This window comes from Fulmarus glacialis, unplaced genomic scaffold, assembly GCF_000690835.1.
Source record: "Fulmarus glacialis isolate BGI_N327 unplaced genomic scaffold, ASM69083v1 scaffold15797, whole genome shotgun sequence".
NCBI lineage: Eukaryota > Metazoa > Chordata > Aves > Procellariiformes > Procellariidae > Fulmarus > Fulmarus glacialis.
The window spans coordinates 1-24,315 of record NW_009222794.1 but is presented as its reverse complement, the minus strand read 5'-3'; the positions used below and the strand labels follow the sequence as shown (position 1 = coordinate 24,315).

At 38.3% G+C, this 24,315-nt stretch overlaps 1 protein-coding gene across 1 annotated transcript; it reads right to left on the bottom strand.

Annotated features, from left to right (window-relative positions):
• Positions 1–4,917: 4,917 nt before the first annotated feature.
• AFG3L2 (AFG3-like AAA ATPase 2) lies at positions 4,918–23,810 on the bottom strand (the record flags this gene model as incomplete). Its single annotated transcript, XM_009581588.1, has 13 exons — positions 4,918–5,587; positions 6,992–7,186; positions 8,967–9,167; positions 10,147–10,262; positions 10,835–10,945; positions 12,023–12,148; positions 12,294–12,401; positions 12,993–13,146; positions 16,461–16,598; positions 17,180–17,453; positions 20,011–20,135; positions 21,366–21,440; positions 23,658–23,810. Coding segments are annotated over 13 exons (2,019 nt in total), but the record flags the coding sequence as incomplete, so codon positions are not given.
• Between the last annotated feature and the right edge of the window lie 505 nt (positions 23,811–24,315).

Here is a 24,315-nt window from a genome sequence, read left to right as displayed (position 1 = left end):
TTACCCAGCTGACTTGCTGCCTTGAGAAAGTGACAGTTGGGCATTCGCTCTTTGTGCGTGCTTTATGTTTCTGCCTGTATCAATTAAACAGCCCTTCTCCATTAGCGAGCCTCTACCAGAGAACACTCTGTCTACATGGAGTCTCTTATTTAGGTCAGTTTCTAGGCAACAAAACAAGCAAACAAAGGAGAAACTGTCAGGAAATCCAAACTTAAAATGTTTCAGGAACTCTTTGCTCTTTTTCTTCTTGCCTTCAGAGGCACTTTCTAAGCAAATTCTTGCTCAATACTTAAAAAGGCACTTTACAAACACAGTGTAATTTCCAAAGATCCATTGCTCCTAACAAGATGATGTTATGTTTTGTTAGTTTGGGATTCAGGGAATGAGACAGTATTTTATAAAGTATATGAACCAGGCAACTGTTAATCACATAAGCTGAAGCTGTCTGCCCAATTTTATTCTACACAGAAATGGAACTAAACTAGTGTTGTGGTTTAACTCAGCAAGCAGCCAAACACCACACAGCCGCTCGCTCACTCCCCCTTCCCCTGCCCTGCAGTGGGATGGGGAAGAGAATTGAAAAAAAAACAAAGTAAAATTTGTGGATTGAGATAAAGACAGTTTAATAGAACAGGAAACAAAGGGAGGAGGATAATAATAGAATATACAAAGTGAGTGATGCACAGTGCAATTGCTCACCACCTGCTGACCCATAACTAAGTAGCAATCGCTACTTCCTGGACCACGCCTCCTATTTATATACTTAGCATGACATCATATGGTATGGAATACCCCATTGGCCAGTTGGGTCAGCTGTCCTGGCTATGCTCCCTCCCAGCTTCTTGTGCACCGGGCACCGCATGGGAAGCTGAAAAGTCCTTGACCATAGACTACTTCGCAACAACTGAAAACATCAGTGCGTTATCAACATTCTTCTCATACTAAATCCAAAACACAGCACTAGGAAGGAATTTAACTCTATCTCAGCCGAAATGAGGACAACTAGTCTTAATCAAGTACAGGTTTTTCATATAAAGTGACTGTGGGTTGAGACAGACAGTCGGAACATACTAACCAAACTGGCTCTGGCATAGGTGTATTGGCAGAGATTGGGAGGGCCTGGCTGATTATCTTTTGAAGGGCCATGATGGAATCAGCAAATTCACAGGGGCCACATTCTTTGCAATGGCTAGTGGTGCCTAAAGAATTCATATGAATGGCAATAGAGCACCTTTAGATATGCATTTTGTAAATGTTGCAAAATGTTGTGGTTATGTATTTATCATGACATGAGATTAAGCTAAAACACAATATACGTTAAAGAGAAACTAACATTAGTGCAATACAAAGCAAAATCCATGGGGAATAAAGCCATGAGGTTTAGTTGACACTTTGTAACTGCAGGCTATTAGCTTCAAGAGGGAAGAGAATGTGTTACAGGCTCAGAGCCTGCCATCATACAGCTGTGGCACAGACTTTTCAATTAAAGCACTAGCATAGCTTCTTCTGAATGAAGTAGAACCAGCCATCTTACAGCTTGTAGAACTGAATTTTGTTGTAATACAGAATTCGTAACTAGGCCCCAGCCATAAATTCTGATATTACTTGGGGGAAAAAAAAAGTTAATACTTTAAAAATGCCAGGAATCTTGGAGTTCTTAAGTACTTGAGTTATTCACTTGGTGAACCAGCCTGTTCTTTATTGCTTTTCATACACTGACTCAAAATCCAGAATATAGACTCTGAGCCTGTGGAATCCAGACCTAAACACATCCTCTGATCCTGCTTTGACTCAGCCGTTCTTTCACATGTGTTCACTTGCAACTGTTTGATGTGCATTTCTAGAATATGTGGAGGTGGGGGAGGCAAACGAATGCCCTCTTTAGAGAAAAAAGGAGACAGCTCTTCCATTTGATCTTAGAGGAAAAAAAAAAACCAACCCATCGAAACGAATCCAGGAACCTGTAGTAGGAACATTGTCAGAGGACCAGCTTGCACGTAAGCAGTAAGAAAGCCATGGGAAGCACAAATGCTTCCTGTTCCTCTTCAGTCAACCAACTCCAACCATCTTCCTTTCCTGACATAGAACTGAAAATTCTTTTAGTAAGAGGTTTGGTGAACAATTCCTTCAGTTGCACTTCCTTTCAAATAGGTTCCTGCTTTTTCCTTGGAAACTTCTCTTTTATTTTGAAATCTACCTGCTGAGTCCCACCTAGCTTTGTTCCTCTTCTTTTCACATTCCTCACCTGTGTGTTTTTCATTTTCCCCCTAGTTTTTCAACCTAGTCCCTTGCACCTTTTCTTTCTTTGCCTAGCCCACCTTCATTTTCTCTCCTTTTTACTCCTTTGCACCTGGCCACAGAGAAATACATAGAAGCAGGCTGCCAGCATAAGCCAGACCTAAGAAGGCCTAGAAGCGCAGCTCCCAGTACCGCCCAGACGCAATCATTTCTGCCAACACTAGGATGAGGGAGAAAATGGCAACCTACACCACTGACACCACTTGAAAACAGGGAGTGGGCGAGGTGTGCCATGGGAAGAAGGTGTGATGTCAGGACAGAAACAGGAATCTAACCTGATAGGCCAGCTCCTTTGCAAAGTCGCTCTGGTCAAAGCCAGCAAGGAACCGGGCAGACCCTCAGTTTACAGACATGACAGTCCCTGCGCAGGCTACCTTAACCGAGCCACCGAAGGCTCTTGATTTCTCTGCATCCCAAGATTACTCCTCTTTTTCTTCTCTTGCATTTTTATCTCCGTAGGAAAAGGTGGTCACCTCCTGGGAACAGGGTCAGGCTGGGAAAGAGGGTCTAGACCTGCTCCTTCTCCCAGCATTGGGAGGAGCAGGGAACTCAATGGCTGCCTCCCTGCTATATGAGCCCCTACTAGTTGAAGCAGCACTGCTCAATGTATTTGCAACAAAAATTAATCTGGCCTTATTGGCAGCCACAGCATAGACTAAACTTGATTTTCTTGATTTATGTTAAACCACCTGAAGGCTTAAATTTGTAAGTAGGAGGCAGCTAACAGTTCTCTTTAAAGAAGCAGGTTGGGTAAACAGCTTCCCCTCCCCCCCCATCTTTGTTTTGATTCCAAAATCCCAACACAGTCAACTTCTGCCACTTCTGGCACAAAATATTAAGACTTACTGAGGTAAGACTACACAAAGCAAGTTAATGCTGTAAAATAGGGGCAAAGGGACTTGCCTCTCCTTTACATTACCATATGCTTATTAGTTGCATGCTGCAACTAAACAAGAGTGCAATTTAAAAGCAGACAGCACAAACAGGGAGTAAGAAAACATTTCCTGGAGAGGAGATGATTCTTTTGCAGTCTGGTAGTGCCATTGTGAAGAGTTAGGTTAGGGGGTTTTTTTGAGGGGTGGTTGGTTGTGGTTTGTGTTTTTTGTTGTTTTTTTGGGGGTTTTTTTGTGGGTTTTTTTTTTTTTTTTAAATAAGGAATGAGGATATGCAGAATTCTGACCTTTATGACATAAGCACATTTAGTCCTCAGCACTGGCTACAAATTGCCTATTCCAACCAAGAAGTGTTCAGCTAAATGGGAGGGGAAAAAATAGAACAAACAAGGCAATAATACAGGATACATGTAAGGTACAGCACTAGACCATATACACAGAAATCAGTCACCACTTTACTGTGTGTGCAAGACTTAAGTTCTGTAAAACCAGTTTACTATTGCAATAAATAATTCTAAACCTTGACTCCAATAATAAAGGAACTGAAGTTTAGTTTTATTCAGGATGCTTTCCTGTTTATCATTCATTCTACAACAACAAATCCAAGTGGGATACACAGAGGTGGTGTTTAACAACTAAAAATGCCCAGTAAATATGCTCTAAATTGCTGTATTTGCTGTTTCCCTTGTTCCTCTTCACTGTAACACTGTAAAGCCAGGCAACATCAGAGACGGCAACAGCTTCATCATGAAGAAAAAAACCCATAATCCCAAAAGAATAATTTCCATAAACAATTTACTTCAAATAACTCGAGCAAAGAGCTTGTGTCTGACCTTTCAGAGACAGCGTTTTCTTTTGTCATCCTACTGCTTTCCAGAATGTTGCAACGTACAGATGGAATCAATCACTAGTTATTCCCCTAACCTGCCTTCCCAGTCATAAGCCTTAAAGGATTTGTTGTCCAGCAGAGAAGCTTGGTTTGTTCTCCTTCCCCACTTAACCACCACCCCACCCCCCAATCATGCTTCCCTCTCTTCTTCTGGGATCAGGACACTGTCAGTTTATTTTTGAACAGCTGAATTCTCCAGCTAAGAAATCCTTAGCATGCAGCAGACAACCAGAAGCAGATGACTATACTAAGACAACTGTGTTCAACTAAGCAGAGGAAAAAAAAAAATAGCTTTAGGTTAAGCAAACCAATATGAAACTCTGACAATCTTGACTTAGCACCTTTGGATTTGGCTGCTGGTTTTGGCATTTGTGAACACCATCTTGCTACCCTAATTTAACAAAATCTTATGCTTAAGAGAAAGTTTTGTATTGATCCGAATTCTATACCAAGAAACGAGCAAAAAAAAAAAAAAAAGACAAGCTGTGTTCAGAAAAGTACTGATTTTATTGACTCAAACTGTATTTACACAACACATTCATATGTTCAATATCTTACAGAACTCTGTAAAAAAACTGACTAATAAAACTGCAGGAGCCAAACTGAGTCTCAGACTTAAAGACACTGAACCATGAGTACATTTTAAGGTATTTAAGTGGGTGTCCAGTTTCACTGTCAACTTACATGGCAGTTCTCTGTAAACAAACTCTTTTTAAAATCAAAATGAAAGGTAGAAGGAAAAGGGTCAGATGAAAGAGCTGACAGTTTTACAAAGCTAGTACTTTGTAAGACCAGACTTCTGGCTAAGCATTCAACAATGCATTTTGTACGATTCTTTTTTTGGAAACAGGTCACATACAGGTATACTTTAGATGAATAATCAAAAAACTTTCTTTTTTTTAAACTCACATACATTTGGGGGGGGCGGGGGGCGGGGCGGGAAGAGACCAGTGCCACAGAGCTTGTGCATGAATCTGAACTGTTTCAAAGTCTGCGAGGCTCAGTTCTGGCATTCCACTGCAGCTCAAATCCAATGTATGTTTCTTCAGCTGACAAATGGAAGATGACCATCTTTTACCAGTGAACTGATGATATCACATACGTAAATTGGGAGCAGAATATCCTTATCTCATCACAAGAGATCACTCTTCCACCCATCCCTAATACAGTTTGGTTGAATAAATATTTTTTTGTTTTAAAGTTCAAACTAGGTGAGTTTGTTTCTCTTCGAGAGTGCAAGTCAACATCACCACACAATTCGCAGTTAAAATGGCATCCCTCCTCTGATCTGCCTAGCAACCTGTTCATCTGTTGTTTCCTCTTTCTCTTTTTCACGCTCTTTGTTCCAGTCTTTAAGGCCTTCTGGTAGTGAAGTATCCTCATCCAAACTTCCTGTACCTTCAACAAATTCTTCATAAGTAGACTTTTCTGCAAATGGTCTTGGGCCAAGCAAGTCTAGCATATCACTTTTATCAAGCACTTCCTTCTCCAGTAGTCGGAGGGCAACCTGGAATACCAATAAGTTATGTCACATACAAAATACTTAAGTTGGCTGTCTTCCTTGGAAGAGTTTATTAAGGCAATTTGGGAACAAACTCAGCACTGATTAATTTTGATAGAAAAAACAAGTTGCTCAGAGTTCACTTAATACATGATTTTTGCTACCTAAATGCTACAAGGGAGAAAAATACCATTTTGAGAAAAATACCATTTTTTTAATCCTACTTCTAAGATTTGGCAAAGTGCCCTCCCTATGGGCCACTGTTGCTGTTATTGTTGCTTCAGAACAGCAGTCTTTTGCTGCTGCCAAAAGGCTCCTGATGCAAGACATTAAGCTATAGATGAAAACAAGTGTTAGAATCATAGAATCATTAAGGTTGGAAAAGGCCTCTAAGATCATGGAGTCCAACCATCAACCCATCACCACCACGCCCACTAAACCATGTCCCTAAGCGCCTCATCTACACGTCTTTTAAATACCTCCAGGGATCGTCGGGGATGGTTGCCCCCCCCACTCCCCGGGGCAGCCTGTTCCAAGCCTTGACCACTTGTTCCCTTCCTATCAAACCAGATGGTTCAATAGGGCTGCTGTTATGTTACAAACTACAGAGCACCATAAAATTACAATGTGTACAATACCGTACAAGTGTAGTTTGTAACCTTCTTGGGTCAGTGAGTACAAATCATATTCAGTGATCTTTTTTGGGACAGTGACCTACTACGCCACCATTTACTGAATCCACACAAACTTGCCTTCTTGTCAGTAAGCCTATCAGGTGCCTATCCTGAAAAATTATCCTTTTGCTGTATCAGGCTTTCTGGCTTGCAGGAAGAGAATATGCACATGGGTAATCTCAGCTGCAGTGAGGCAGATGATAAGCAGCCAGGGGGCAGGGAAGGAAGATGGCAGAAAGATTCTTTTTATTGAATGTTCAAAAGGAATTCAGAGAAAGGAAGTTATACATACTTCCCTTCTTAGAGAGCTTCTTTTAGCCTAATGAATTGGAATCCTGGTATTTCGTGTTTGGGGTTTTTTTTAAGTTTCATACTGTAGCCTAATGAATTGGAATCCTGGTATTTCATGTTTGGGTTTTTTTTAAGTTTCATACTTGTCTAGTACATCTACTAAAGCCTACTTTAGTAGACAGACTCTTCCCTCCAACTTTCCAAATGAAGGGGGGAGGGATGTTAAATCACATTCATGAGAACCTCAGAAGTGTTCCAACACAAAAGGAGATTTCTATTTACTTAAATAAGTAAATACACTTATTTAAGTCTTGTGACACACTCTCAAGATTACATAAAATTGTTTTTGAGCAAACTTCCTCATATACTTACATAGTCACTATTTTTAATCTATTCAGTTAAATTCAGATTCTGGCTTACCAGCTAGAAATACTGTAATGCTCACCTTCTCCACTTCTGCTTTCTTCTCAGTCAGAAGACTTAATGTCCTGTCATAAGCAATGTTAATTAGGGACCGTACTTCTTCATCTATCAATCTGGCAGTTGCCTCACTGTAAGGTTTCTCCAATACCATGTCTCCTTGACGAGGGAGATCAAAGGAAATCTGTCCTACTTTTTCATTCATACCAAACTGAACAATCTGAAGAAAAAGAAGGAAAAAAAAAATCAAACAAAGGAGAGATACTAGGATTTTAGGGTATGTTGATGTAAAATATGCAAAACAAAACTGAAAGGAAGAAGTCATTTTGCTATGACCCAACAAACAAAGGAGAGATACTAGGATTTTAGGATCATTACATGTTGATATAAAATATGCAAAACAAAACTGAAAGGAGGAAGTCATTTTGCTATGACCCAGTGTTTCCTCTAAAACCAACCCTCCCTTGAAAACTCAAGTCTACCTAAGCTAAAGTACCTTAGCTGACTTTCACTTATTTCTTTTTAATGATTAAATTGAAGGACACAAATACCACCATTTAAAAGTGGTTACTCATGATGTACATGATGCTTTGCTGTTTAAATACTAAGATATTAGAGAAAAACACTTCAGCTTTCATTAAGCAGTAAAACTCTTTTCCTTTGCCAGAAACATAAGCGTTTTTCCAATTCAAAATGCTTCCAAAGTCTAGCATATTCCACTCATGCATATAGCTAAATTGACTTGACTTAAGGATTAAAGTAGAGGGTCTTGAAGCTTTTGTCCTATCATATGCAAAAGTCATATGCTATACTTCATCCCAAGACAATCCCCTACCTACAAAGGTGAAAATTATTCTTATCTTGCTTGACTTGTTACTGAATATTGACTCCTCGGATTGCCAAATATGCATGCTTTAAGTGTAGTTGATGTTTTCTGCCTCCAGCAGAGGCAGAAATAAGTTCAAACTGCTATTTATGTATTCACTCCATGGCCACTATCAATTTGATGGTTACTAAAGCAGTACTTCTCTGCTTGGCCTTGCAAGGTTAATATAGGTAAGACAAAGAATATTCAGAATTCAAAAGAGATCTCAGCATTAGAACCAAGCATCTTAACCGGCTTCTTTAAGAAAAGTTCAATACTTTTATTTAAGCCCTCAGTTCTCTCTGGAGACAATATGTCTGCTTAACGTAAACAAAAGTCTATACTTAAACATTTTTTAATATAAAATTGAACAGGAGTCACTGAAGAGCCCATAAAAATAACATTAACAGGATTTCATTACACATTTACTTCCAGAACTGGGGCAACAAGAAGCACACCAGAGACTAGGAAGTGGGTGTGGTTTGGGGGCGGGGGTAAGTGTGGTAAAGCATACTCTAAAATGTCTCTCTTGCTCACCTTGCGAGTGTCTTACAAAATGACATCTTTTGTGTTGATGCAGGAAATGGAATAAAGCACCCACGTGTAGCACATAGCTACACTTATGTGAGTCATTACATTGATAATATTTTGAATTACTCATCTACGCTAGTTAATATGATACAAACACAAACTAATGTCTTAATTTCAGCAGCCTTAATTGACAGCAAATAGTGCTTAAATACAAGGTTTTCTGGATTTAGTTACACATGAGAATCAAATTGGGTCTTCAAACTGTAAAAGTAGGATCAGATGATCAAATCTGTGCACTAGATTCCATTTTAAAAGTATACAATTTCCACATGTATTTAAATCCAACTGCAGCATACATATTCCTGTGGGCAGATGTAGGACAGTAATCAAAGCCTCATGCATGGACTCCTGTTGTAAGACTACAATAAAATACTTGAGTCATCAGCATCTCTATATGACAACAGCATAATGTTTATCCATATATTTTTTGAAACTAGGCTTTTGAGAAACATACCTGATCAAATTGCATCCTTTCAAAATATTAGTGTTAGGTAGTAGATAAAGAAAACTGTAAGAAAAAAAAAAGTCTCACTCAAGCACATACCTGAGCATATGCACTCTGGGTCACCTTCTTCAAGTCATCTTGGGCACCAGTTGTAATTCTTCCAAAGAAGATTTGCTCAGATACACGTCCTCCCAGAGTCATGCACATTCTGTCAAGCAGCTGCTCTTTGGTATAAAGATACTGTTCTTTGGGTAAATACTGAGCGTAACCCAGTCCTTTACCACGTGGGATAATAGATACCTACAATCAAAATTAACAGAATGCTAGAACTAAATAGTGTTAAAAAACATAAAGCATTCTTCACTTTGACTTAATTTTTAATACCACAACCTACACCATACTCACCCTTGAAGTTTAATTCAGACATTATTTCCATTTACAGTTTTGCCCTCGTGATTTATCCTTAAAAGCCCTGGCTAGTTCTAAACTGGGATAACAACTACTAGAATATCTGGAAAAAAAAGGTAAGACCACTGTCATTTCTTTTCCAAAGACTGTATGGTTTTTTTTTTTTTAAATTCTTTTAATGAAAATCCACTTTAGAGTTACGTATTGGGCTTTAAGTATTCTGTAACAGATATAGTATTTCTGCATCTTTAGTATTCTGAATAGTTGGAGGAGTTTCCATGTTTACTAATGTCCTTCCTTCCAGCAGCAAATTGTACAAGATGAATTTTAAGCTTGAAAGTCAGACGAGATTAAGAACACAGCCAAGCAAAACTATGAATGTTAAAGCAAATTTGGGAGATTGAGGTGCTTTTTTCTTTTATCTTTGACTTGACAAGCTGTGCATCCAAAAAGCACATTAAAACTAAAATCAGCCTCTAGATGATAATTTTTATAGTTACATTCCTGAAGAGGCATCTACCTGCATAAGCTGGTAAGATTAACTTAAACCACTGATCTGTGCTAAAAGCCTCAGAGAAAAAGCAGCTATCAAGGCAGCCAGACTCATAGGAAGATCCAAGTCCCTTTCACTTTCCAAGGACATTTATAGTACAAACCCTGTAACAGCTAAGTCAGAAACAGTTAAGAAAGCTACAAGTAGTGAACCAAAGAAGTACTTTAAAGTGTATACACTTACACTATCTTTTGCGAGATTACATATTTTAATACCCTCTCAACATTGGGGCGGGGGGAAGAGGCGGGGGTGCGAAGAAAAGAAAAAGATGCTGTCCATACTACTATTAAATTACTAGTTCAAATTAGTTTCCTTTACCTTTAAGAGTGGATCAGCATGTTCCAAAAACCATCCTGCAACTGCATGCCCTGCCTCATGATATGCTACTGTCTTTTTCTCCTCTGGTTGCAGTACTTGAGTTTTCTTTTCCAAACCTTTATAAAATAAATTTGATTAATAGTTTCAGACAAACCTTTCTCAACTGAAATCCCTTATCTCATTTAGAAAGGTGGTGAGCAATACTTAGATGCCATATACACAATCTCTTGAAAAAGTTAAAAAAAGTTTCAAGTTTTAGAAATTTTTATCTTCCAGGTTTTACTGTAACCTTGTCCTTGATTAGAGTTTCTAATTTCAAAGTATAAGTTCTTAAAAATATTCAAACATTTAAATAAAACATTTGTACTTTAAAAATCAAATAGTTTTCTTGACTATTCCACGCTAACAGCAGTTAAAAGCATTGCTAAATCCAAACAGCTATTCCTCTTGCCAATTTTTAAGAAATTAGAAGTGTCCTGATGAAATTTCTCTCCCTATCCCTTTCTCCATTACAGAAGTCAGCAATAGTGACAGGATATTTCTTCTCTAAATCTCAGGTGTGTTTAGGAGAGAAAAAAAATACAACCTTGAAGAACAGGAAAAAGATTAAAAGTGTGGCTTTTTATATATATATAAAGAGGAAGTTGTCATATTACAATTTGAGAAGCGATTGATGCAATTCACCTACCTCCAATAACTCTTTCAATTGCTTGCTCAAAATGCTTTTGGTTTATAGCATCTGAGAGATGCCTTGCAGCAATTAAAGCAGCTTCATTACAAACATTAGCAATATCAGCACCTAAAAGAGGGAAGGCATGAATTACTGATAATTTTCAACAATTTTCTCTCAGTCTAGCATAAAGATAACCTTATCTAGAATTAGTTTTCTATAGATTCTCATAGAGTTTGTAAATTAAAGGTAATGCTCTCTGAAATAATTCATTACACATAGCATAATTCTTTAAGAGATATTTAAATACATGTACTATGGTTATAGGCTTTAGGATTTTTCTCTTCAGTAGACAGCTACCAAATAGAGCTTATTACCAGTGAAGTACTTGTTTGATATATCCCACCTTCCCTAAGTTTTCTGTCTGCAACAGGCTATATTTAAACTAGTATATATTTATCAGAATAAAATTTCCTACATATGAATCCAGTATAGCTCAGACCTTGATGTATCTCCAGAGGATATCCTTTCAAATTACTGGTTCCAAGCCATCCACTTCTTGTTAAAATTATTTGCAGTAATGCTATTGAGATAACTTAGTTTAAACATCATCCCTGTAGTTGCCAGAAATGTTGACAATCAGACCTCAGAAAATCAGTTTTATACAGACCACGAAAACAGTGAAGAATTCAACTACTGGTCAACACAGATTTTAAATAGATTAAATTACAAGCCAGTAATGAAAGTTCTCACATCCATTCCTAATTCAACACAAGGTTACAGTACATTTTCCAGGGAGAAGTTTTTACATCCAGAAACAGAAATACCCCTACAGAATATGCACACAAACTCCACAAAACCCAGGTCTTCTCTAGTAGTGTTCAAAGAATCCAACAAACGTATTAAAAGGAAGAATACACACATGAGTTATAGCAATGAGAAATCTTTGAGTGCTTTTGCTGAAGACAGAAGAAACTGCCGTTTGGTATGTCACCCTGATTGAGGCAGACAAACTTAAGACCCTCAAATCTCCTACTTGCTCAAACAGATTAAAAGAATTCCATGCTGTACCAGTAAATACAACAAAATAAAGTAAGAGTGCCATCCAGAAGATCAGGTGCAAGAAAACCAGAAGTAGTAGGGAAATAAAAGATCTACAGCTTATATAGTAAATGGAGAAGAATAGTGGCATTAGGAGTCACTTACCAGAAAAACCAGGTGTTAGTGATGCGAGTTTTCTTGCTAGGTTATCTTTATTTAAGACGGTGTCTAATTTCAGAGGTCTAAGGTGAACTTTGAAAATAGATGCTCTTCCTTTTATATCTGGGGGTCCTTTAAGATAAAAGTATGCTTTTACTTTTCATCTATATATATTCTGATTGAATGTGTGCAAGGAAGTTACACATGTACATAGCTGCAGTGATTTCAGTGGTATTCTACAAATGCAGAAGTATACAGTGATGCAGGTGAAACTTACCAATGTAAATCTGCCTGTCAAAGCGTCCTGGTCTCATTAGAGCAGGGTCTAAAATATCTGGCCTGTTAGTACCTGCCAAAATTACTACATTTGTGGTTGTATTAAATCCTGTTGAAGAAATATAATAAAGAGATAATCTGTATAAATATAATTTCCATGAAAAAAAGTAAAATAGAAGTTAAAAGTCTGTCCACTTTACAGAGCCACATAAGAACTGACAGTTTAAACAAATGATCTTAAAGCTAAAAATACTTCCATTTATTAGAGCATTGTCCAGCTATTCATAACAAGCAGAAAAATGGCTTTGGGCTCTGCTTTGTGAAGTACTATATCAAATCCTGCTTTATCTTCAAAATGCAGTAATAGATTAACTGCTCAGGAAATTGCAGAACCAGCATAGCTAGCTGTACCTTCCCCCCCGGTCCCCGCCCCGACAGACTGGTCTCATGCAAAGAATTTTTTTTTTTTGGCCTATTCAACTATGACAAAGAGTTATCAGATGCAGAATGATGGTTTTTTTTTCTGAACGAATTTTAGCAGAACATCAGGCTGCAGCAAAATGAGTCACCATTCTTCATTTTAGTAAGCAAGGAAACACACACAATTTATATTTAAGCTAGAACCCAAATCTTGGTTAACAGGTCTGAATTTTTTTTTATCCTTGTTATTATAATGTAATATTAGACATTAAATACTTACCATCCATTTCTACTAGAAGCTGATTGAGTGTGTTCTCTTGTTCACTTTGTCCTCCAAAGTTGCCCCTTCCTCTCTTCCTTCCTACTGCATCTATTTCATCAATGAAGAGAATGCACGGGGCGTTTTTACGAGCAAGAGCAAATAAGTCTCTAACCTTAAGAGAAGAATAGAGCATGTATCAGATTGGTTTGTAATTATTCAGAGTTGGGGGGTGGGTAGCTGGGGAAGAAGTACATCAGTAACAGTATCACTATAATTGGTTGTTAATAAGTGTTCCAAAGCCTCCAGCCAGCTCTCAAGGCATTGATAAGTTACACTGTAGCTGATGCTCAGCAAGAATCACTAATGTGGAGGCCCACTCGTTGACAAATCCTTTGTCAATCCATAAATTAAGAACATTAAACAACTTAAAAGCCTGAAGAAATAAACACTTTTCCTGAATAACTGAAATATCTTCAACTTCAGCTCTAAAAGTCTCCAAACTTCAGAGATTTAAAGCAAGGTTTCTCTTTTAAGCTCTTCTTTAAGGCACAGTATTACAAGCAGAACTGGAATGTGAACAGGCATGCTACCACACAGTCATTCTTCATACCAAGGAAATAAAGTCTTAAGTTTTTCTGCAGTTAGAACAGGATGATGTAGCTCCTACAGTGAACTTTAGGCTTTCTTACAAGCGCTTACCATTGTACTCTAACAATATGTTGTTATAAATATTGACTCTTAGCCATCCTGTCTCTCCATTACATGGGCTAGGAAAACTGAATTCACCTCCAAATATTTATTTGGAAGTTAAATCAACTTCTAGAAGTCTGGAAAAAATGTCCCAGACATGAGCAAGTAGCTGAAAATTTTTTTGGACCTTCAGATTTTAAATAAGATATTACCTATCAAATTCTACTGTAGTAGTTACAGCACAATGTGATTGGCTTCAAGATGCTACATTACAATGTTACTCTGCTTGCAAATATATCAGAAGGACCTCACTAAAACCAGTTCAGCCAGTTAACAGATCTACAGCTGAGAAATCGAACTGGAGCAAACAGGAAATGAAAAATTATGGAAGAATTTTCACCCAAATGAGAATTATACGCAGCTCAGAGCTTTATTACTTTGCACATTAGAGATGCAATTAGAGAAGGCTTCTCTGATGACAATGTACAGCAGATGTGAAGAGATGCAAATTTTGGACAGTGTGCTCTACTACAGAAAGTCACTCTGATTTGTAAACAGAATTTGAAAAAAGTACAATGAATAAAGCATGAAGGAACATGATAAACAAGGAAGAAGTGTCAGATGCTCAAAGTGAACTATCTTTTGATTGGAAAGAGACAGACATCCAGAAATATACAACTATTTTTCAGAAGGAACGGAATTAAAAATTACCATAACGCAGATACACTAAAACAACCACCAAAGGAACCAAGGCTGTGTAAGCAGTTTTAATTCTAGCATATCCCAATTTACAAATAATCAATTTAGCATCATTAACTGTCTTATTTACTAAATTCATAGGAAATGAAACTAAAACACTCTCTCATGTTGTTTTCTACAGGCATAAGAAATTACCGACTGTGTTGAAACCTCAATTCATAGCAGCAACTGTAATGTCATAAGATTTCACTCAGTAGTAAAAGCTGATAATCATCTGCATAGACTAGCAGAGAAAAGTTAAGTCACTTTGCTTTGGGGTATTTCAGGTATGTATTGACAACTAATGACAATGTAGTTTCTGTGTACCATTATTATTTCAGGATATCTAATACTTTCCCAGAGGATATGGATCAGTTTCTTTCTCAGTAAAGTCCTTTCTACACTGCATGCTCCCTTTTTCAAGTCCCACTCATCTTACATACATGATCACTGTCTCCATACCCTCTGGCTTTCAAACAGTCACTTTTTTCAGTCACCATCCATGTTTTTTACCTTGTTACCCATTTCTGCATCTGTTTTGCCACTCTCTGTCTATACCCTCTCCCTTCCATAGCGGTTCCTTTTAACAATTTCCTTACACATTTCCAGTCTCTCTCCGCACCCTCATTGAAGCCTCCACTCCCAACGAGCTTCTGCATTTAACTTTCCGAACAGCTCCTCTTACTCTCAGTCCCAAGCTCTGTGCCTATCTGCATATGTCCCCCACTCCTCTGCCCTTTTCTCTTTTCAGAAGATCCAAAATTACCTGGCTTCACTTATCTTTCCCACCTATGTTACTGGAAGAAGTCCAGCAAAAGACCATCAGAAGAGACCTAGGCTTGCAAGAGGCATATGCATGCACAGCTGTGACGAACTACAGACCAAATCTTGGAAAGTTTATCTGCTAACCTCTAACACATCTAACTGCAGTTTTTCCGGGCTTTACAGAACTCAGTCAAAATGAGTTTTCCTGTGAATTTTCACAGGACATAAAACTGCATATATCTAGTAAAAGCCATTCCCCGTCAAATTTCAAATTCAAATCAAGACCCTACAGCATTTCCATTTCATGCTAGCAGAATTAGTTTTTAAACACGAATAAAGACCACAGTATGCTTCCTTAAGTCTGTTCGCAGAATTTATGGCAAACAAATCTTACTTTTCCAAAAGTGTGTCACCTTGCGGTATACTTTTTAAGGCTTAAGACAAGATGGTTGGAGTTTGGTGAAGGTATGAGCTGCTGGAAATGGAGTATAAATTTTGGACATTATGAGGAACCATATTTTTTTGTGTTACCCGCCTCATTTGTAAAATATTATCAGTAACTTGTTTACAGAGTATTTTTCAGCAGATTTAAGGTCCTTCCTTCCTAGACAGGAGAAGATAGATTTAAAACCATGTTTGAAATGTATTTGTAATTAAAAAAAAAAAAAAGAAAAATGTATGTACTGGAACAGAGCTAACTCCCTCCACTTAGTATGTTTTTAATGAGCTCTTTTAAGAGAGTTAAGCCAAAAGAGCACAAAAAATGTTAGACAGATATACTTGCCTATTTAAATCACCTGATCTCCAGAAATCAGTCATTAGCTTCATGACCCTCAGACTCCTATTTCAACCAGAAGCTCATTTGTGTGTCCCAGACAACTACACATATCTAAGAGTTTGACACCACAAAGAGAATAAAGTTCTTCAAAGAAATAGTCAAAATTTAGAGCAGGAGGAGACATTCCCATAGCAGTAGTCAATCAGCTACATATTTCTGACCCAGCTAGTAAATTTACTTCAGAGCTTGGCGAGTTCGGTTCTGTTTTCTTAAGGTCCTGCAAAGAGGTAAACCCTTAAAATCCCGATGGCCTGCAACCAGATACTGAACTACATTAGTTCCTTTTATGAAAGGTACATCTATGACTCTTGTGTTTAGACAACCATCTGGCATCACTTGTAAGTAGACTGCATAAATGAAAAAACTTCAGCTATAATCAAACTGTTTGCCTCCAAACTTGGCAACGTCCTTTCAACAACCAATACTAAAACAAAAGAGCAAGGCCAAAGACTTACTCGAGCTGGACCCACACCAACAAACATCTCCAAGAACTCCGAGCCATTGACTGTGATGAATGGTACGTTAGCTTCTCCAGCTGTAGCTTTAGCTAGAAGTGTTTTCCCCGTACCTGGAGGACCTGTCAGAATTGCCCCCTGCAAGAGAAACAGGTATATTTTCCTCATGAAGAAAACATAATATAAGCCTATGAAATATCTTACTTAAAAGATCTGCATGTTATGATGTTGAGTCCACTGGCTCTTCTTCCACAGTCAAAATTGTGCAAGGAAACAAACTGAAGATTAATCTCTCATTTAAACCAGCAAAATGAAAAAAAAAATTAGCTACAACATTGCCATGCCATCTTAGATTTACAGGAACAGTGTTTTCTTTGACTGATATTAAAAAAAAAAAAAAAAGACGTATGTCATCAGATGGGCTCCCACAACAACACAGGCAAATGACAATTCTATAACAGTTATATACAACAATGATGGTACACATGCATGCTGTGTATCATTTCTGATCCACGTGAACAGATGAAGTATTCCACGAGGCAAATCTTCTGGCACTACAGTTATACTGCTGGCACTTAATGCCTATTCGTTTCTTTTTCTGACTGTGAGAAGAAAGAAGCTGGAAAGCATTGCATATGTAAACATTCCTAGTCCAATTTAGAATACTGAGGACTACCAAAAGAATAAAGTCTTTATCTGCTAAGTCATCATTTCCTTACCTTTGGAATTTTTGCTCCCAGATCCTCATATTGTTTGGGGTTTTTCAGGAAGTTAACAAACTCCATTATCTCTAATTTGGCCTCCTCACAGCCAGCTACATCTTTGAATTTAACATCTATTTCATCCTTAAGGACTTTGGCTGTGGTTTCACCCACGCTGAAGAGTCCACCCATTCCGCGCCCTGCTCGACCTAAGCCTGCAGGACCTCTTCTTAATGTGTACAGTAAAGAACCAATAATCAGGATTGTAGGCAGCAAGCTCAGGAGAAATGATCTGTGGAGAAAAACCAAACAAAGCAGAAAACCACATACATTACAAAAATCCATTACCGCATATAACATACAAAATGTTGGTTCCATCATAAGCAACCTTGATCAAATTCAGGACAAACACTCTATTAACTTGTAATGTTTACATTTTTGCAAGTTATTCAGATTGGGAAATAACCAAAATAAGTTTGAGAACAAAAAAAAAAAAATTTTGAATTACAGAAGTCAAACAGGCCAAAAAGCCTCTCATAACTATAATTAAAGGAAGAGTTGGAATTAATTTTTCATTGCCCATCCTCCTTCCCTCACGACCCTGGGAAAACGTAAATTAATAATCTTAGAGGGTAACACATTTCTACACCTGATGTTTAACAAGTGACAGTTTTGGGGTTTGTTTTGTTATTTTTTGTTTCTTTTTAAACCAAACACATCATCAAGTGACATTGAGGAGTTTTACCAAGAAAAACTGCATTACCTAGTAAACAGAAGTAGCTTATTTTCTGTGCCCTTCAGAAGTAAATTCACAGGACTAGTTTATGCAAATGGTTATATTGTCAAAATAAGTTGTATTAGGTAGCACATAATCGGTGTATGCTACAACTTCAGGCAGAAATTTTTCTCCAAAATGTAACCTTGCTCTTATTCCCTTAGGTCCTTCTCCATTTTCTTCTTCTTTCAATGTCTCTATTTCCCTTCCCAATGGCTACAGGTTTTTAGTTTGTTGGTTTTCTGTTTGGGTTTTTTTTTGTTTGATTTTTGGTGGTGTGGTTTTGGTTTTTTTTTTTTTTTGATTACTCATTGCCCATTATCCTTCACTGTCTGTCCTCCAGCTTTCTAGCATAGCTCTGTACAGGCCAAAAATCTTAATACTAACACAGTCCTCATTATCACAGTATCTGAGCACCACACAGATTTTTCTGTGGTAAGACCTTCAGGGAACAGCTCACAAGAGGTTCTGTCGACACTGAACAACAACATGCTGAAAAGAAGCACTACCATACGTGAGCACAGAATTTCCAGGCCTTACTGATATCCCACATTTCTGAGATGAAGAGGAAAAGAAGGATTTTCCCCATCCTATGGTATTCAGCAGATTCTGATCTGGCAGGGAACAACAGTACTCTGATCATATAGCTGCTGCCCTCTCCTGTTTCCCATGGCATTTCTGGGGCAGAGCAAGAAGTTAACAGGCAATGTATTCTATGAAGAACAGACACTGAGAAGGAGAGGGCCAGAGAGACTGTAGTCAGAAAGAGGGGTTCAGCAAGTAAGAGATTTGTGCGAGGTTGAAGATGACACAGGCACTGACATACGTTTCCCAGTCTGTTGTGAGAAGCCTCAGGCTGACGCGCAGCCTTTTCACACAAGCACTGCGTTGCCCTGTCCACTCATTTTTTTCCAGATTTGTTTAAATAAGGGCTCAACAGGTTTATTTATGGACCGTCCTTAAGAGCATGCCTCTTTAGACAGAGAAATGAGGCAGAGACAGTTTGTAGAAGAACAGGGAACAGGAAACCTCCATCTGAAGTCGCAGGGTGGTCCAGAGTTAAGGTTACCATTTTTCCTGTTGCCACCAAGACAAACAGGCAGCAGCAGCTTGGTAAAACACAGAACAATCAAAATTTTCCTCTCCATCCCCAAAACCTGAAAGACACACCACAGTATCAAGGATGAAAACACAAGAGAGGCAGCAAATGAGCCTTTTTCATTAGTAATATGAGCTACTACACCCAAAGTTGAATTTCCTGATGGTACAAAACCTATTTCACAGACACCAGCAGGAGTAATTTTCAAACTGCTGACTTGTATCAAAAAGAAATCAGTTCTTGGGATAAAAGATTACATCTGTCTTCTAAGCCATTCAGAAAACCACATCTAGTCTCTTCTAAAGCCCAGGTCAATAAAAGTCAGCTACATAAGACTAATACAAAGAATACAAATCTAGTATTGGAGCCATTATCTCCTACTGGGGAAGCAACAATGCCATAAATCCAGTGTCAGTACTATTTTTCTTAACCAATTTAGAGATTAAAAGCATAATGCATTCTTTCAGTCCTGCTAACAGACAGGATAGTGTGATTTACTTAATCAGCAATTTCTTGCCTTTTTGCAAGGCCACAGAATTTGACTTCTGCTGAATTTAGAGGCAGAAATTGGTGCCTGTTATATCTCAGTCAATATGCTGTAGTTCTATGCCATATTTCATCCATCCAAAAAGCTGCATGAGTCCCATCTCTGGAGCTTTACAGCTGTACCTGGCTGACTCCTGCTCTAGTCCAAGTCACTTGGAGGAAGGGCTTAAATGAAGGAAGCACTAATTGTAAACAGAAACATTTATGTAATAAGAAGCTATATTTAGGGTAGGAGGATATGGATTTCTACATAGACCAAGTACTGAACAGCTCCTCTTACAGTTAACATTCAAAAATAAAACCAAGATAATTGTTATTCTGATAATACTGCCACCTAGTGAAGCATAAGGTGCATGTCTTACAACTCTACTTCTCTACTGTAAAGACAACCATTTTTATCAAGAGACTTTTTTTAAAGCAATTTCTTACCCATCACTCTCTGTTGAGTAGACTACAGGCAATCTGTTCTCCACTTCTATTCCCAGATCTTGCTGCACAGTTTCAAGATTCCGTTCAAAAGTGTCCACACTACCAATATTAAACCAGACGTACTGCTATAAAAAAAAGCAGAGATCACCACAAAGTGCCCTATCTTATTTCAGCTTCATTACAAGCCAACTTCTTCTAACACATACACAAGCAATTCTCAGAATAGATTCAGACTAAAATAGAGTTTTAAGTTGCCTTCTAAAGTGTGCAACTGATGTAAGGTGCACCTAATAAATCTAAGGCCTACCAACCTGAATATACTGTATCTGTCATTGCTTCTACAGAAATCATACACCCAATAGTTTTGGGGCACTTTAAATAGACTGAAATCCCGGCATTTTCTCCAGGAACAAATGGAAGGAAAGCAGGGAAACAGATCTTTAGGAGGCAGCTATGCAGTCAGAATAATACAGAGCACTGAACCAGCAGACACAGCAGCCATACAACTTACTGTTTCACCCGAAGGTCTCAGCTTTTCTGGTTAATAAAGGCAATTCTCTGCTTTTGGAGTCCATACTAGCTTTAAAGTTAGCTGTCTTCACAAAAGACAGCATGAACTTATACCATACACCAGAAAAAAAAATTCCAGACATTACTTTCAAACAGTGTTGAGATTTGTTTTTTCAAGAAAATCTCCCTTTTTGCACCATGACCTGCCTGACTTGCCCCTACTTACCCTAATATTGAAAAAGAAAAAAAGAGTAGTCCTAAGCATTAACTGATTGAGAAACTAAGGCAACTGGTGGTATGTGGGCTAAAGAGTAGGTGTATAAATAAGTCACACTGAAACCCACTGATGAAGTAATTGCTGCAGATTTCACTTTACCCCGGAGGGACATGCAGACCTTGTTTCAGAAAGTCAGTTAAAAAACTCTTCTACCCAGGAAGAGGTAACGTAACAAAGCTTCTCTTTTGTGTTTCAGATAACTGGCTAAAAACAGTCTGGAACAGAAAAGATCCAAACGTATGTATGGTTAAGTCTGGGGTTTTCTTGAGCAGATGGAAAACAGCCGTTCAAAACACAGAACCTTCAGCAATTTCTCACGCTTCCTGTTTGTGTATTTGCATTAAGAGCATGGTGCTGGAAAGGAGCTACTTGCCATAGCTTTAAGAGATCTGTGACAGAACAATCGATACAATAAAGTGAAAAACACACAATGGATAGGAGTAGGATAATGTAACAGTAAGGCGGAAAACATGTTTTAGATTAAGAGATTATTTCTGCATCAAACTTTACCTAAAAAGATTACTTTGCTGTTTCTAATGTCTCATGTATATGTATTAAAAGTGTTTACCCATTCATGAGGAGACTTTCCTGAAACAAAGATCACTCTAACAAAGCGCTTGTTCACCACTTCAAGTCTGTCCACCTGCAGGAGGGAAGAACAAAACTTGTGATGTGTTAGAGTATACAGTCACTGCACTTCCATCACAGCTAAGAGCTACATATACCAAATATGAACCTGTTCTGTTTTCCAGTAAGGAGAATAAAATTTATATTGTAGATCAGCATGGTTCCACCATCTACAGTTTGCCATTAGGAATGGCATGAAGAATCATGTATGTAATCAGTAAGCAAGGAATATTGGCACATTAAAATTTAGATTGAAAGGATGACCTCATATCCTTTTTCAAGGAAAAAGCCCAATGCACACCTCAGCTCAAATCACAGGTACACTGAAATAGTTAAACAATACTTAACTATTTCAATGGTCAAACACCAAAAGCAGTAGACCACATGACTCCAAACTCTTGTAGCAGCTTCCAAAACAAACCAAACTGAACAGAATGACGGAAAACTTAACTTTGCTCTTACAATGGTTTTCCCTAATGTAAAAGGCTTCCTGTGCTACCATAGTAAACACAATAACATCAATTAGATAAAGAAGAATTTAGTTGAGGTAACAGATACCATATAAACTAAAATCAAGAACTGAGCTGCAGGTTCGCAGGTATATACTATTAAGCATTTTTTTTTTTTATAGAAGTCTCAAATGGTTAGTTTCTTGAATTAGACAGGGTCTCTTCAAAAGGAAACTAAAGTTTCTTTCCATTTTTAATTCCTCTTTCCATAAAACAACTGGTTTCAGCATCTTTAAAGAATTCAAAACTAGCAGTGGTTCAACAAGTTGGGCCTGAACTGTACACAGGCTAGTAAGGTTGTTTCCCTGAACTCACTACGTGTGGCCATTTCTGGCAGAATTGAAGCAAAACATGAGCTAAGAAGCCACTCTACATCTAGCCTGACTTCATGCAAAACTACCTGAACATCTTTATTTTGAAAAGCACGTAACCCCAGTAGTGCTGATGTCTTCTCCCCATTAACTGGCCACCACTATGGCAACCAACAGCATTTGATAGCTACATATTTAGCTTATCTGAATATCCAGACTACATCTTATAAAGGCCCAAGAGACTTGGTTTTGTGCAACAATCCACTTTCATAATGCTTTTCTGCAACAAGGGTTCAGGCTTCGTTCACTGTAACAGCTAAACTAATCTTTTTACTGAGCTAGTGTCTTACTGCTTCATGACAAATATAATCAGTAAGGTTTTTTCACAAGATGTACACAATTAGTTAATTAATAACGGGACTGTAAGACACCATCTAGGCAGAAGGGGAGAAGCCTACAGAGCAGCTCTGCATAGATCAGTAAGACAAAAAAAGGTCCTGTTTAGCACTTTACCAAAGTAGTGGAGGGGTAGGAAGCATGCTGTTAACACAAAATCCCAGGTCTGAAACCTAGAGGAGGAAGCAAGCCAATGTTTTCCTAACCTGCAAGCGAAGCTACAAAGAGGGAGGTAAGAGAGCCAAGAACTAGTGGCTCCTGAAGTGGAAAAGGCCTGTGTGAGACACTCGATCTCCTGAACTTCAGGGCATCACCAACCTATTACTCCAAGTGTGGAAAGCTGCCAAGTTCTATAGAGAGAAAGGGCACCGATGATAAAATTGATTGCTCCAGCAGTGGCTCCAGGTAGGAAGGAAAGAAGAAATAAGAGAGAAGAAAACAAATAAAGGAGGCTATTTTACAAAACATTTATGCCGATTTACTGTCCTTGGAAGGGATTCTTCAATTCCCCACCCCCACCTTTCTGTTTGCACTGCTCCTCCTCAGATTCCCTGAGGAACTGATTTAAGACATGAAACAAGCAGGACACTTTTTTTTTTTTTCAGGGGGGTGAGTTCATGGAAGTGTTTAAGGTTAGAAGTAAACTTCTTCTGAGGGCAGCTTGCATGTCTTCTTAAGCCATTAGGTCAGCTTATCTGTACTGTAAGACCATATGCTGAGAGACTGTGGTTGCACTGCCTCTTCAAACTAGCATCAACATGAGCTATCCAACAAGAGAGTTCTGTTCTGAGCTGCCCATTCCCTCTGCTTTCTTGAACTGACACAAATCTTCATACAGCCATCCAGAACATCAGATCAAGAAACTGATTAAGATGAAAACTGATCCCCTTCTCCCTCAAAAGTTACTCTTGAGCCAGTTCTCACTCCACAGATACATGAATACAAGCATAAGTGGGGAGGCAGAAACGAGCGTCTTCAGCACACTGATTTTCCATTTCGATTCCCCTCACTACTCACCACTCCTTTAGAAAGGTAGTTATTGACGAAGTCTTTCCAGGTGATTTCTCTCCCAGGGACCCTGAAGAAGAAGTAATATACAACCATCGTCCAGAAGAAAGAACTTCCTACTACGTACATCCGAAATTCCCTGACATCCCACGGAATGTCACCCTAGGAAATGGAGGAAAAGAAAGGTTTTAGAGTCTGTAATACAGTAAGAACACAACAAACAGGTTCTAGTATCTATCTGTGGCTTCTATTCCCTGCCCTCAAGGTTATACCACAGAGAACGTCAAACAAAGCTGTATTTTGTTGTATGAACACACTTCAGCGACTTCGGAGGAATTACAACATTAGTAGAAAAATCTTCTAAGTGTTTTACAAATAGTAATTGAACAGTTTTGATCTATGAACTACTTATAGTAAAAAAAAATTTTTGCCATCTCTTATATGACCTTTCTCTCTCCATTCTACAACAATTTTCCTTGCCTTCCAGGACTACATGCAAGACGTACAAAAATAAAGGGGAGGCTGGAGGGGGGGGAACAAAAAAACCCAGGAAAAACTCATGAATGAGGAAAAAAATTATGCTTACTAAGTAAAATCAGAAAAATATTCTTTATATTCTTGTACTGCCAGATGCTATCTGTAAAAAACTGGCTGGACGGCCGAGCCC